General features: G+C 42.2%; 2 protein-coding genes across 3 annotated transcripts in view; both read left to right on the plus strand.

The window, feature by feature from the left end:
- Window positions 1-4,236, plus strand: part of trappc11 (trafficking protein particle complex subunit 11) — a 17,117-nt gene extending 12,881 nt beyond the window's left edge. The window contains exons 24-30 of one of the 2 annotated variants that reach the window (XM_071457087.1): window positions 311-376; window positions 841-997; window positions 1,095-1,206; window positions 2,140-2,231; window positions 2,371-2,507; window positions 3,637-3,804; window positions 3,892-4,236. In XM_071457087.1, the coding sequence (XP_071313188.1) occupies window positions 311-376; window positions 841-997; window positions 1,095-1,206; window positions 2,140-2,231; window positions 2,371-2,507; window positions 3,637-3,804; window positions 3,892-3,936 (777 nt within the window). In that variant the 3' untranslated portion in view covers window positions 3,937-4,236. The remainder of the gene's footprint in view (window positions 1-310; window positions 377-840; window positions 998-1,094; window positions 1,207-2,139; window positions 2,232-2,370; window positions 2,508-3,636; window positions 3,805-3,891) is intronic. The other variant, XM_071457088.1, reaches the window with a different exon arrangement.
- A 2,005-nt stretch (window positions 4,237-6,241) lies between these two features.
- On the plus strand, window positions 6,242-15,570 carry spdl1 (spindle apparatus coiled-coil protein 1). Its single transcript, XM_071506967.1, has 14 exons — window positions 6,242-6,417; window positions 8,172-8,333; window positions 8,610-8,786; window positions 10,141-10,335; window positions 10,436-10,585; window positions 11,026-11,124; window positions 11,251-11,361; window positions 11,446-11,586; window positions 12,694-12,800; window positions 13,272-13,392; window positions 13,820-13,886; window positions 14,030-14,221; window positions 14,317-14,395; window positions 15,263-15,570. Exons 2-14 carry the CDS (start codon window positions 8,172-8,174, stop codon window positions 15,405-15,407), a joined length of 1,746 nt encoding a protein of 581 aa, XP_071363068.1. The 5' UTR covers window positions 6,242-6,417; the 3' UTR covers window positions 15,408-15,570.
- Window positions 15,571-15,641: the final 71 nt, after the last annotated feature.

Below are 15,641 nucleotides of genomic sequence, written 5' to 3' on the forward strand. Positions count from 1 at the left end.
AAATACATTTTTGGCTGTAAGTCATGAATTCAGTCACAAATTATGACACAATTTAACACACATCTAACAAAATAAAATGAAGTGATGACATTTTATATCCAAAGGGTCAAAGGTCAACTTCACTGTGACATCATAATGCTCTGTAAAAACGCTTGGGAAGGAGAGACTGTCATCATATTTCCTGCAATTTGATTGGTTGGCAGAGGTAAACAACCAGGAGGGGGTGATTCTAGTTTAGAATCTCTAGTCTAGATGCTCATTACTTTTTTTCTTTCCTACTTCACTCGTCTCTTGTTCTGTTGTCTTCCAGGATGAGACCGTTACCATAGAAACAGTGGTCCCATTTGAGGTGTCCGTCAAGTTTGTCTCCACCAAGGTGAGTAGCTGAAACAAACTGCATAGCCAAGTTAGCTCTCTAATCCTACGTGTTTACTCCTCAGTATTTTTTAGATAGATAGATGACTTTATTCATCCCCGAAGGGAAATTAGGTTGTTACAGCAGTCTGGTGTATTAGAATACAAAAATGCAATAGAATGGAATACTGAGGTAGACAGAATAGAAATAAAAATACAGAATGGCAAGATATAAATACCATAAATAATAATATACTATGAATATGCATATGTAAATAGAAAGTGCAAAAAGAAGGATACAAATATAGCATGAATATATATAATAATATCAATACGGTTAGTGTTTAGCAGTGTCTGTTAGAGGAAACTGAAGGGAAGAAGCAGAATGAAGTGGACAGTGTTTAGATAGCTGTTGTATCACCACAGGCACTGGACGGTGGTGATGGTGTAGCAGCCATCCCATCCTTGGTTTGTGTGTGATTGCAGTTTGAACCTCTGGACCGTGTAGCAGTGGACATTCCCTTTCTGTTGATGACAGACATCTTTTCCTCGTCTCCCTGGCCTCTGGTGTTGGCCTCCTCCTCTCTGCAGCTCCTCACTATGACCAGCAACACACCACAGCTGCAGTCGCAGCTACAGGAAGGTACAGACCACTGTTGTCTTACAGCATATTTTACATTCAAAGTGAAGTGAAATGTAATAACCACTACTATAAGAACTGTGTGTGTGTGTGTGTTCAGTGGTTTTGCAGACAGGTGAGTGTGCCAGTGAGTGTTTCTGTCTCCGATGTCCACCACTGACCAACAGCAATAACACGGTGGCTACCGGACAGTACTTGATATCATGGAGGAGGTACACACACACACACACACACACACACACACACACACACACACACACACACACACACACATCTTTGTCTTACTATATTTGTGGGAACCCATCATTGACATAATGCATTCCCTAACCCTTACCATAGCATTAACCATCACAACTGAATGTCTACCCTCAGCCCAAACCCTCACCTAACCCTTATTGTAGCCACTTAAACTGTCCAGTGTTTTGGTCCCCACAGGTATAGCAGACCTCACAAAAGTAGTAAAACAGGCACGCACACACACTGTAAGATGATGTTGCAGAGTGTTGTGTGTGTTTGGACGAGATTTTAAACGGCATGGTATTGATTTAGATTCTGCTTATCACTGCTGGTTCTCACTGGTTTGCTGATCATTCCAAGATTACATAAAAAAAAGAAAGAGGTCAGATGTGTAGAGAACTGGGGTGCCTAGTCACTCACCTGGTAGAGCACATACCATCAAGGCTTTGTCCAAACCGCAGCGCCCCTGGTTTGACTGTGACCTCTGGCCCTTTGCTGCGTGTCCTCTTGTCTCTCTCTCCCTGTTTCTATCAGGATAAAAGCAAAGAAATGCTTAGATAACTAGAAATATCTATATTATTTTAAGCATTAACTGAGCATTCACATGGTAAATGGTATTTAATATTTACTTGTGTTTTCTAAATACATCTACTGATGTGCATTAAAAACATCTTACACAGTAGACCAAGGTCTATCTGGAGCAGCTCACCAAACTAACTGCTACTTGTTCTGGAGACACACACATCCTCTTCATTTGTCCTGTGTTGTACTGGTCCAGGACAATGTAACTGAAACAGTCAAAACAAGTCATTGTCAGCAGGGTTGTACTGAACTGCATTTTGAATTTGGTTCTGTAGACTTGAGTCCTGGTCTCCAGCCTTTAACTGTGTTGTACTTGTATTGGACAGGAAACCCTCCAGTGCAGACACTCCTCTCATACAGACCACAGTCACTCTACCTCATGTGATCCTGGAGTCTGTTCCTCTCTACATCCACGCTGGTCAGTCATTCAGTACACTTATCACATGTCTCATGTCCTGTAATAATGTCTTATGATATGTTTTTATTCTTTTCAGTAAATCGTGTCTTTATCATTTCACCCTAACCAGTGAGCTGTTTTGTGTGTGATCATGTGGCAGTAGATTTACCGTCCTTTGGTCGAGTCAGAGAGTCTCTTCCAGTCCGGTACCACATCGAGAACAGGACGGCTCTGGTGCAGGAGGTGGAGATGGCTGTTGAACCTTCTGATGCCTTCATGTTCTCTGGACTCAAACAGGTTCGGCTCTGTTCTCTTTGTCTCAGTAGATCACGTATAGCTACCTGGGAAAACAAAAGCACTGTCCTCTTTCTGTTTTGGTTGTGCAATGGTAAAACATGTTTATCATTGTGGGTTTGGGACTTAAGGTTTTATAACCTTTGCTTCCTGTTTGTAAACAGAACAGTAATGTTGGATCAGATCTGATGAAAACAGATGAGGAATTTCAGGCTTTGAATCACCATTGAGCTTGGGCCTATTTTCTGCCATATGTGATACGTTTCATTATATCAGGGGGACAAGGATATATATATATATAATGTTTTATATCATAATATTTGAGTTGGGCTGTATCGAGATATTAAAGGTTGAATATGGCCTGAGACTGATGTGTTTATACTGACACGTGAACTTTAACTGTAACTTTAGGGTTTGTTCCTAAGCGGACTAAGCGGGAACGCTGTGAGTCCATGAGAATGGACTTAGGCAGCTCACCCCTCAGGCAGTCTCAGCCCAAGGGGTGTGGGTTCTAACCAGAGTTTGATTCATAGCTTTCACATCAGACTTTAAGAGCCCAACCTAACGTTTAAAGATCTAGACCCAGAGTCCACTTTCACTGACTAAGGTTGTCGTGATTTATGGCGTGCCTGGAGACCAGAGACTAGTCAGAGGTTTGCAGTTTGACATTCATACTGTTACTGTTTAACTGGCTCAATCCAATTCAATTCAATTCAATTTTATTTGTATAGCGCCAAATCATAATATACATTATCTCAAGGCACTTTACAGGGCAAGGTCAAGACCTTACTTTGTTACAGAGAAAAACCCAACAGTTCCCACAAAGAGCAAGCACTTGGCGACAGGGGGGAGGAAAAACTCCCTTTTAACAGGAAGAAACCTTCAACAGAACCGGGCTCAGGGTGGGCGGCCGTCTGCCTCGACCGGTTGGGTTTAGGAGGAGATAAAAAAAGGGGGGGGAGGGGGGAGGAGAGAGGAGAAAAGAGAGAGAGAACCAACCATTATATTCACCCTGTACAAAGTACGGAGGGAAAGTATAGTTAAGACAAGAAGATGCATTTACACTGTGTGTGTGTGTGTGTGTTTTTGTGTGTTTGTTTGTTTGTGTATGTGTGTGCGTGCGTGTGTGCAGGTGCGTCTCCGTATCCTCCCTGGCTCAGAGCAGCAGATGGTGTATAACTACTACCCTCTGATGGCTGGTTACCAAACACTGCCCCAGCTCAACATCAGCCTGCCCCGCTGCCCGACCACCAACATACACACACTGAGGCGCTTCCTGCCTCAGCGCATCTTTGTCAAGGTAGTGCACACACCTCTGAGTTAGTGCACACCTCAGTCATTGTTCTATGGATGTGAGGATATTCAGAGCTTGTTTGTTTGTCCTCAGCCTCAGGGTCGACAGCTGGACGACGCCTCCATCGCTGCAGCTTGAGGAGAACAAACTGTTGACTGTAAATATGAGAACACAGCAGCGTTGTGTAAGTTGTTCTAGATGTATGATTCCTCACAGATGACAATATTAACACTATTTGTTTTACATTGTTCTGTAAAAACACATGTTGAAACCGTGTGTGGACCATCAGTGGTTTCCAGTGTTTGTGTTCAGAGTGACTGAGAGTGAACCGACATGTAACAGTGAAAATCTGGTATGAATCGTGTGTGAACTGTGGGTCGAGTGTAATACATTAAAAGTGAATGTGTTGAAGGCTGAATTAAACTGAAATGACAGAAACTGTCCGTGTACGGATTGCATTTATTATGCAAATTTAAAAGTGTTTCAGTGTGTAGTGTGTTAACATCGCAAACATGGCATCACACCACACAAGCTACTCACTGCTGCAAAAGTCCAAATGAAGGTCGACAAACACAACACATCATCAGCCACGTTACATTACAGCTGTATAATGTAACATGTGCAGGGTGCAGTTTATTAGCTGTGCATCATTTTGCGTGAAGTCAGTATGTTTTTGTTTAATGTTTAATTTGATTGTAAAAATGTGAATATTTTAGGAGGGTTTTCAAGTGAAACGTTACAAAACATAAATGTAGTCCTCAGAGGGAGTATGTGTTCCCTGCAGTTTGTTGTGTCAACATGTCCACTATTAAAAGGGAACCAAATGTACACGGGCTGCTCCATCCAGACGAGACACCACCATGCAGGCCTGCAGACTTTGCCAAAATCCGACTACATCGATAAATTCATCTATGAGACAATATGTCTCAAATCAAATGGAAGCAATATGCCGCAGATGAGGACTGTTCTTGGACATTTTGGTGGGATATTCCTGGTTTTCCTGCCAGTCACACTGTGAGACCACAATGATGCAGGCATGTAAACTGTGATCAACTTCCAACGATCTTTCCAGCTTTTTATCCATACTCTTCTACTGATCATCTATTTTTCATGTTGAGTTTCATCAGCCGCTTTACTGTAGTTGTTGACCAGAATGAACAGCTGTACATCAGTTTCCATATTTAAACTACAACAAATCTACTGATCTTCTTTCACCAGATGAACCTCAGATATAGGTATCATCTACACAGAACACATGAATGAGGTTTTAGATGAAGGTAAGGGCTACCCAAAGGTAAACAACTTATTTAGTGAGCAGAGTGAGTCCAGGTAGATAATCTCAGAAATTACATCATGGAAAAACAGGAGTTATCAGTCACTCATTACACTGACTGGATGCAGTGTGGAATCATGAAGGGTGAGTGGAGAAGAAGTACCCTGATCCTTAAGTAAAAATACTCAATTACAAGAATAAAAAGTAAAAGCAGCCAACATTAGTATTAGCAACAAAGTGTAGTTTAAGTATTAAAGTAAAAGTCCTGGTTTGGTCCCACGTACTGACAGATGATCAAACATGACGTCATTAGATGATTAATTCTGAAGTATAGCTGTGTGAGAAGTTTAGAGGGAAAAGTCACAGCTTGGTGGAGCTGTTAACAACTGTCATACTGTGACACGCTGCTTTTAGTAAGACGTCAGACAAGTTTAAACCCACTGGTTTAATCTTTAGCAGTGTGTTGTATTATAAAAGCTTGTGTAAAATCTTCGTCTGAAAATAATTAGTACCTAAAGCTGTCAGATGAATGTAGAGGAGTAGAAAGTTCAATATTCCCTCTGAACTGTAGGAGTGGAATAACGTGGCATAAAATGGAAATACTCAAAGTACAAGTACCTCAAAATTCTACCTAACTACAGTACTTGAGTAAATGTTTTTAGTTACTTTCCACCACTGTCGTAACTGAGACACAGAATTAATATGACATAGTCATATCTTTGTTTCACTGAGACAGAAAGAGGCAGAATGTAAATCATTGCAGACAGAAAAGGAACCGGTCCACAAGACCCAACCAAACAAATGCATGAACTCAGCTGCTGATATCTGTTCTTGGGAGATATTACATTAAACATAGTATTACTTGTATTCGTTTCTCTTTCCGCCGATTTCTTTGGTATAATAAACTATTTTATTTGAAGTCATTAGCAGCGACTTTAAAACTGAACCTTTATTATCACTGATTTTTTTTATGTGTGGCAGTCGCAGGTTTGTGGAGGAGCATCTATTACTAAGTAAAGCTGTTTACCATCCATCACAGTAGATGGAGCTATTGTAACATTTTGTACGTGATTGTTGATCCATCCACCCCACCCCCTCTAAATGAACCACACCCACCTGTGTCTCTTCACTAAACGATTAGAAAAAAAGACATATATGAAACAAAGACATATATACATAAATATGTCTATATGTTTATCAGCCTGTAATTACGAAAGACACTGACGCTTCGCTGACCAATCAGGCACTAGTCTCGTTCGGGCAATCTCGTATCGCGATAGTTCATTGAAACTGTTCAAACCGAACTGGCGGTTAGTAGTTTTGACGGAGGACTGTTCACTGACAAGGTAAACATGTTCATTTAGTTGTTATTTCCATTTTGTAGCGTTTGTAATTGTCAGTACCTGGTGTTTATTGTTACTTCTACCTCACTTGAAGGAAAATTAAACCATTAACGTAAAAAAGAAGCTGGGAAAATAGCTGAAGCGCCGTTACTGTCAACGGTGTTTAGCTAGTTATTGAACCGTCTGTTTATTCACTGTATATCAGGCAGCTGGTGAAAACAAACAGATCTGTTAGCTGTTCACTGATCCACGTCTCCAGTGGCTGTAGGTTAAACAGACTTTTCCACATTTTCTTTTACCGCAGAGAGTTATCCATTCACCTGTGGTTTGTAAGTTTATGGTGTTCACCAACAACAGTATATGTAACATCACAGCAGCAGATGTGAGGAGGATTCAGAGGTGAACAGTGTGTTGTTAATGTGTCTTTCAGGTGATAATATGAGACACATGAGGTTCAACACTTTACATTGAAGGCTGTGACATGTTTCAGTGGTGCAGACCGGCAGATAAACTGCTGCTGAGATGGCATTAGTGTGAGAGATTATATCTGCAAAAGTGAGAAGAAACAGTGTGCTTTAATTAACCCAGTTAAAAGGGATTATAAATATATTCAGGGATAATTAGGAAATTAAGTTATTTGCTCCACATCTTTTCTTTTTTCTTTCTACAGTCTGTTGAAATTAGTAGTAAATGCAGGTTAGAAAGTCTGATAATCTTGTGACTGTGTAATCCTCCTGAGCAGCTGACTGTCAGAATAAGAGCCCAACCAAAACAGGGTTTTTAACACCAATGCTGATTTAATATTTGAGGGTTAAAAATTATGATAACGACAGATTGCCAATTTGTTTTTTAAGAGAGACAACCTGTCTGCCTTCACATTGTCCTCTTAATGAAGCTGGTGGATGTCCAGGCTGTAAGGCCTCAGTGATACTCCCTTGCAGACAGACACCAAAGATGTGTAGTTGTTCTTATTGTTCCCTTTTTTTAGTTTGTTGTAGTGGCGGTGGACCAGACCTCAAATTGGTGGGTACAGTTATTCAAGGGATATCACACAAACAGAAGTGTGCAGCAAACACTCATTTAACATATGGGAAATAATTAAGAGTTAGGTTTTGCAGTTAGGGTTTATATTAGTCTTAAATTTTCTGGTATTACATTGAAAATTGAATAAGTAGCAGCCCCATAATCTGGTAACACTGATCAGAGTATCCCACCAGCAGGATAACCCACCCACTACTGCACATTTATAAAATAATGTCTAACCTGTGCAGGGTTTCCTCGAGGTAAACTGCTCCAACACTGATATTGTGTCATTACTTTCAGATGTTCAGGGTTGACGTCTGTCAGTCTTTGGTTTTAGGAGGATTTATAACACGTATTAGAAGCTTTTATTGCACTTAACATAATGAGTTGTTGACCTGCTCTGGTGAGACAGGAAGCAAAGGAGAGGAGACAAACGTAAATGACAGCTAAACACAGGAGACTCTCGCACTGAAACAAGTGCACATAAATTAGCTAAATTACTTGAATCAAATTTTATTCATTTTTTTCCAAATATGCAGACATTGAGCAACCTGTGTATCTTGCGTTGTGTCCATTTTGAAAGACCTGGACTTGAACAGCATACAATTTCACTAATGAGCAGTATGAAGCTGTTACACCTGGGCCGCTGTGTTGAAGATGTAGGGAGGCATATGCTAGGCTGCAGTCAGATGGTGCTTGAAGAATGACACATACCTTCTTCCTCTTCTGTCCAGATGGCAGCAGAGGAGGAGATTGAGCTGCTCAGGAGCCAGCTGAGGGAGAGGGAGGAGCAGGTCCATCAGGCTGCTCAGGCTGGTCTTGACCTCCTCAACCAGCAGATGGAACTGCAGAACAGACTGGAGGAGCAGAGAGTAGAGATGACTAATGCACTTGAGGTATGCCACTGCACTTTGAACCTAAATGACAAATCTCACACATTTTCTCTCTGATCTCCAGTGGTTAAAACCCACACAGTTTTCTGTTTCCAGGTTTTGAGATTCTCACTTAAGATAATTCTGCCCCAACTCAGATGTCAGCAGTTTTTATAGCAACTATTTCTTTAGGATAAAACGGTTAATGGTGAGGCCCTTGGGTTGTCCACACAGACTTCTGTTTTTAATCTTCTGTCTTTAATCTTCTCCACCTGTCCTTGTGTGATGTGTGCATCACAGGCCCTGGAGCAGGACAAGTACTCCCTGCAGAAGGAAGTGGAGCTGAAGACTCGGTTGCTGGAGTCACTGCAGTCAGACTATGACTGTGTAAAGATCCAGCAGAAACAGCAGCTTCAGGAACAAAAGGAACATCTGGAGAGGAGCCACAGCATGGCATTCAGTGAGCTCCACAACAAGGTACACCAGGACCTGACAGGTGTAAAACACAGGAGTCTTTTTTCAGGGCTCGGACACCACAGAATAAAGCAGAACTGTCATTAATGTGCTTCTCCTACATCATAAGTCAGAATGCTGTGAAAAAGGCCTGGGACTTCCTCTACCTCCACTGTAATGTAGCAGTGTAGATGATGTCTCTCAGTGTTACACTAATTTATTTGTGGTGATCCTCAGCACTGACCATCACATATGGATTTCTATTTTATTGAATTTCATATTGGTGGAATCTTATTTCATTGTAGGAGCCCCCACCCCCTCACCAGCCTCCTTTCTTCTACAGTTCCCATAATACTTTTGGAGCTGTAGAAAGGAAAAGTGCTGTTGCAATGAGTCAACTTCAGCCCTGTTTTTTTTTTAACCTTTAACAGCAGCTGTGATCAGCTGTGATCAGCTCCTGTCTGCAGTGTATCATGATGTACAGTCACTGTATCACTGTGATATTGAATAAAACTAAAACCTTGTGATTGTCAGGCAGGTTCTAAAGTTATTATCATATGAACTTAAGGTGGTTTAGTAATATGTGAAGTCTCTCCCTGAACCCCCTTCAACTCTCCTATGCCTTGAAAACAGGCTCAGTAATATGCTGCTTTTGACAATAAAGCTGACTTTGACTTGACTTTTGACTTTTCAGTTTCACATCCAACAGACGTGCAGTGAAAAGCGTCTGTGTGCTGCCGTCCTCGCTCTCTGTGGCTGAGTGAATGTTAACGTGGCAGTGCTCTGTTCAGGATGTGGATTTTACTGTGGGGGAACTTACTAAAGCTCAGTGTGGTCTGATCATGTAAACACACCTGTCTCCTACTGTCCACCACAGTGAACTATAGGTAAACTTTATACTGTGGTTATCTGTGACAGGACTAACATTAACTCATTAACTCCTCAAACAAAGCTGATGTTTCTCAGTGTCTGCTGATGTGCACACAGGCAGCTGTTTGCTAACATGTTAGCTTTAACAACTTTATAAGGTGATAAAACATAAGTGTTGTTCTCTTCCCTCTAGTTACCAGATTAATAACTTATCCATGAAGTGTCATGTTATTTCAAGAACATTCACTGCAGTGTCTCTGCTCTTTCATATGTTTGCAGCTCATTCAGACAGAAGGATCATGGTGCCCAAACTGTAGCTGTCTCATCTCTGTAGAAAAGATGCTGAGATTCATATGGAAAATGAAAGAGTTTGAATTCATTGTGTAGTAAACTTCTTCCCTCTGAAAGTGCAGATTGTATTTCTGTGTCCTCCTCTAAAAGATATTTATGAGCAGTATAGAGATAGAAACATGTGGTCTGCACTAACCGCTGATGTGCTTGTTCTCAGATGCTGAGGCTGCAGTCGGCTCTGGACGAGTCTCAGCTCAGTGAGAAGCAGCTGAAACACAAACTGGAGGTGCAGACGGAGACTCTGAATAACAAAATGGAGGAGCTGCAAACTCTGAACGAACACACCCAGAGGTCCATGACGTCTGAGGTGATGGAGGTGCAGATGAAGATCATGGAGCTGGAGACCATTAAGGTGAGGGACCTGACCTAATCTCCTGCTGCTGCTTCACATGTGCTGTTCTCCCTCAGGTGGAGCTGCAGCAGTAGATAAGGTGACCTTCTCTGTGTGGCAGGTGGAGTTGGAGCAGACTCTGCAGGAATCTCAGTACAGAGAGCAGCAGCTGGAGCTGACCAACAGCAGACTGCAGCGTCACCTGGAGCGAATCACAGAGGAGAAGGAGGATCGAGAGAAAGAGGCTGTTTCCTGGTTCAATGCTTTAGAAGTAAATAAAGATCAATTTAAATACAAGTGTAGAGTTAAGAGATAAATACATCCAGATGTTCATTCACCTTTGGTCTGTGTGTTATAATATTCTGTTGTTATCATGGTTTATTAATACAGACCGATGATTGACAGTTCTGTTTTAAGATGGATTGAATCTGCCAGTGGTTCATGTTTGAACTTTTTTACCCGGTGATCACTTTATTAGGAACACCACACTAACACTGGGTGGTTCCTCACTTCTTCATGTCGTGGATCCTCCAGATGTGGACTCTGCTTCATGTTGACACGACTGCATCACATCATTTCTGCAGATTTATCAGCTGCACATTCATGATGCACATGAAGATGGACAGCACTGTGTGTCTGACCCTTGTGTGTATGTGTCTCATTATGTTTGTGCGCGCTCATATGTCTTTGCGTTTCTCTGTCGTGGAACAGAAATCACGTGAAGTGAACCGGGACCTCCAGATCCAGTTGGACCAGGTTCTACAGCAGGCTCAGGATCCCAACAGTAAAGGGAACTCCCTGTTTGCTGAGGTGAGAACCAAGAGAATGCCGTCCTGCCCCAAAATGTTTGGCATACAAGGTAAAGGGGTCAAAATGAAATGCAGAAACGTAACCCTGTAGAAACCAGTGTGCATGTGTTTCCTGTTTGTGTTTCAGCTGGAGGATAAGCGTGCTGAGATGGAGAGACAGCTGATCAGTATGAAAGTCCAGTATCAGTCCCTGCAGAAACAACATGCCTTCAGCAAACAGCAGCTGCAGCGCATGAAGGTCACAGAAGGCAACTGGATAAATATAAACATGTACTGTGTTTATAACCTGTTTCTAACTGACTGTTGAATGCCACTGGTTCAGGTTCAGATAGCCACTCTGATGCAGCTCCAGGGGTCCCGGGCTGATCCTGCTCAGCTGGAGAGACTCCAGTCCATGCTCTCTGAGAAGAACGGAGAGATCCAGAGTCTTATGAGTAAACTACAGAGACTGGAGAAGGTGGAGGTGAGCGCTACTTCACCTGCAGGTTTTATATATTAACAGGAAAGAAAAAAATAAAGAAGTCCAAATCAAAAGGACATAAGATGTACAAAAAAGTTAACAGAGAATTAAAGGTGGTGTAAGTGATTCTGATGACACACAGATCCAATGAATGACAGACCTCGTGGTCTGCTGGCTTTCTGCTCTGTGTCTGCTGAAACAAACATCTGGTGTTCATGCACAGTCCTGACTCTGTAAATGAGAAATTAACAAACTGGCTTGAACCAAGTAACACAACCCTACTTCAGCCAATCAGCAACATGCTCAGGACAAGGGAAAGAAGAGGAGGGAGATGGGGAAGATGCAGCAGTGGGAGCAAGAGAGTTAATCTGGCACAGTTTAACAGATAGTGCCAATTTAAGGATTACCAGGAGAAGGAGCAGTCTGCCCTCCTGTCACCACCAGACTGTGTGGAGTTCTGAATGAGATTGATTGGGACTGCAGACAAGAGATGTAGAGATGTTAAGGCGACTGCATGGAAGGAACGCCTGCTGGCGGTGGTGTGATGGCGCTGTATACTTCACAGCAGAACAGACTGATGGGGATGCTGATGGTTCGCTGTGGAAACGGAGCCCATTCATAAGCTTAAATTCCCTTAGCTGTTCCCACAGAGCACCCACAACCTCTTCTTGCTGCTCAACATCTTATTAGCAGGGCTAATGCTAATGCTTGTTTCTAAGCACTGGAAAGATACATCCGTGTGGGAACGATAAACACACAGCAGGAGCTCCCCGCTGCATAGTGGTGTGTCCTGTTGCAATTTGGAAAACTCTGAAAGCTGCATTAGATGCTCTGGTTCCACCACTGTGTTGTTACCTTGGCAATGCCTGTCTATGCATTTGGGGGCGGAGCTTCTGAAGGAGCACTGAAGGGAGGGGTGTATAAATATCAACAGTGTTCTTCAGAATCACCTACTGCACTTTTAACTCATGGAGACGTTTCTTCTTATCAACAACTAATGTAGTAAGATTCTGAGATACTGTCAGAGAGAAGGTAACAAATGATGATAAAGATTATCATCACACTGTGGCACACCTGACAACTTAAAAGTGTGTCTGTGTCTGTGTCTAGATGATATTGAAGTCTCAGCCAGCTAATCCAATTCCAGCAGAGAGCTGTGATGGACAAGATGAAACCTACTACACTGACCTGCTCAAGATGAAGCTCAACAACACTGTGTGAGTGAGACTCATCACACACTGCTTGGTTTTCTCATCTCTGTCATGTAGCAGACAAAACACTGGAAGCTTCTCAGACTGTTTTAGTCTGGTAATATGAGTTTTACTGTCACAGACACAGAGAGGTGACATCAAACCACCCTGACACAAAACTAACTGGAGTGAACCTGTGAAAGAGAGCCAGCTGTTTTTCTCATCAGACAAACTAATCAGAGGACAGATTCACTCTGTCAGTCACATGGTTCTTTATCCTCATGAGTGATGCTTCACTGATCAGTGTCTGCTGTAGCTTAGCAACAAAAATTAATTACTGATTTGTGAAGAGTTAAAATGATTGATTGGATACAGAAACACTGGCAGCTCAAATGGGCCTGTCTTTGATTTATGGGCTTTTTAGTTCACTGAGATTCTGTGTCTGTGTGCGTGCGTGTGTGCGTGCGTGCGTGCGTGCGTGCGTGTGTCCGTCCTCAGTAAGGATGCAGAGCGTCTAGGAGATGAGCTTTCCCTGCAGAGGATGAAGTCCTTGTCAGAGAGTCAGAGAGCTCTGGAACTGGAGAGGAAACTCTTCACATCTGAACGGCTGCTCAAACAGGTGAAGGCTCAGACAGTCAGTGTCCTCCTGAAGTACTGCATCTGTTAGTTTAAACACTGTTTAAAATACTGCATCTGTTGGTTTAAATCGTGTTAAAAATATTGCATCTGTTGGTTTAAACACTGTTAAAAATACTGCATCTGTTGGTCCAGTACAGATGCAGCTGAAAGCAGAGCCTTCGGCACTGTCCCATCCACAGGATGTTGACTATGGAGGAAGTGAAGCTTCTTGTGATTGATTATTGATTGTGTCAGAAGAAATGATACATATTTTCTATTCATATTCTAACTGTTAATAACAAACACTGCTGTCCATATGCAAAGAGGAAACTCCTCCTCCTCCTCCTCCACCCCCGACAGCTGCCACTCGGGAGAGCTGCTTTACTGTGATGTTTGTCAAACTGTTTCTTTGTGTGTTTCTGCTGCAGGCTCAGAGTGACAAGATCAAACTACAGCTACGAGTAGAGGAGCTTCAACACAAATATGAACCCAGAGGTCAGTAGAACAACACCAGACCCACATGTGCGCGTTGGCAGATGTCTCAGGTGGGGGGGGGGGGGGGGGGGGCAGAAACCTGTGACTTGTTGGATGAACGTTTAAAATGTTAAAGTTAGACTGTGATGTATTTTTATCTTTAGACGCAAAAAAGAATCTGATCCAGAAGAGAAAGAAAGAGAAACTTCCTGTTGACATCACACCCTCCCCTGAGGACATCGCCCCAAACAAGGGTGAGCAGGCTGTTACCATGGAGATGGATGTCACACATAATCAGACTGCAGACCCCGAGGCTGACATCTGTTCTACAGCTGAGGCACTAAGCTCCACACAAGGTGTGTGCAGCATCAAAACTTTAATACAAGTCACATTACAACATGAACACAACAACAAGAGCAAAGTAAAGAGCTTGGTTCACTGATGTTCACAGGTTCAGAGCCGACTGAGCCTCGGGGGGCAAAGTGTGTGAGGATCAGTGGAGATGAGCCTGTTGTGATTCCCAACCCCAGGTGAGTGTGTGTGAAGATCTCACTGTAGTTTGTGTTACCTGTCTACGGCCGAGTTCACTGTCGGGCTGATTTCACAGTCCACTCCTCTTCAGTCTGAGACACCTTCAGTACAGAGGTGTGTCTGAACTCATGATGACTCTGTGATATAGCTGCTGCACTGACACTGTTCATTTTATCAACACAAACTCTGAGGAAATGTTCAATATCATCAACACAAATGAACAGTTGTCAATAAATATATGATTAAAAGTATATTACAGTTATTACAGTATATTACAATAAAGAACCATCATGTGTTTCTCTTTGTCATGTTCCCTCCTGGATGTTATGGTAGAACTGGTCTGTACTAAACCAGGAACTGAGGTCATCAAGGTAACTTCAGGTTCAACTATGGGTTTCAGTCCTATGACGGTCGTTCACTTGTTACAAGGGTAAATTACCATGGTAACTGATGCTAAACTCTTAACCTGCTCCAGAACAGATCAAAACCTGTCAACAGCCAAACTACTGACCAATCGAATACCTGGAAAACCTTTTTTCTTTCTGCACGACGTCTTCATAATAGTTTGAGACCAGGTGATCAGGACTGCCGAGGTTAGGTTCAGTGTAGCCAGATAACAGAAAGATATCCTGGATGTGATGATGTACAGACCTCAGGACACCTGATAGACCTGCAATTTGACAAATACTAAAAATACATGACTTGATAACAACGGTTTCTGTTGACTAAATATGAACTAAAACTCAAACCAATCAGATCATTACAGTGAAGCTGACTCTAAGATTGAACTGATATAAGATCAGGAGGCAGAATTGAGGAACAATATCGAGTAATATTGGATGATATTTCTGTGTTTTCCCCTGAAGCTCTCCTGTGACTGACTGTAAAGAGAAGGAGATGGAGAACCAGGGGGAGAACAAACGAGAGGAGAGAGTGAAGAAACCAAGAGCAGTGGAGATGATCCATGTCAGCTCTAACAGCAGTATGGAGAACCAGTGTGCTCAACAGTAGGCCTCATCCAGAACACAGTATGTGTTCTATATGTCTTTTATGTTTATGTGCTGTTATAACCCCTGATCATCTTTATTTTCATTCACAGATTTAGATTTTACCGTTGACTTGTACTTTTCTCTGATGATTTCACTGTATTATTAAATCATACAGTATTAAAACATTTGCACTTTGTGTCCAGTTTTTAAAACAAATGAGTGTGTTTATTTATATACTCTGTTACCGTGGCATCAA

Source organism: Trachinotus anak, unplaced genomic scaffold, assembly GCF_046630095.1.
Source record: "Trachinotus anak isolate AG129_WGS33_773 ecotype Australia unplaced genomic scaffold, CSIRO_AGI_Tana_v1 ptg000021l, whole genome shotgun sequence".
Classification (NCBI taxonomy): domain Eukaryota; kingdom Metazoa; phylum Chordata; class Actinopteri; order Carangiformes; family Carangidae; genus Trachinotus; species Trachinotus anak.

Coding starts and splice junctions, on each gene's coding strand:
- spdl1 (XM_071506967.1), top strand. CDS start 8,172: ATGGCAGCAGAGGAGGAGATTGAGCTGCTCAGGAGCCAGCTGAGGGAG. Junction 10,336..10,435: donor TGGAGCTGGAGACCATTAAG/GTGAGGGACCTG, acceptor TCTGTGTGGCAG/GTGGAGTTGGAGCAGACTCT. Junction 13,393..13,819: donor CTGAACGGCTGCTCAAACAG/GTGAAGGCTCAG, acceptor TTTCTGCTGCAG/GCTCAGAGTGACAAGATCAA.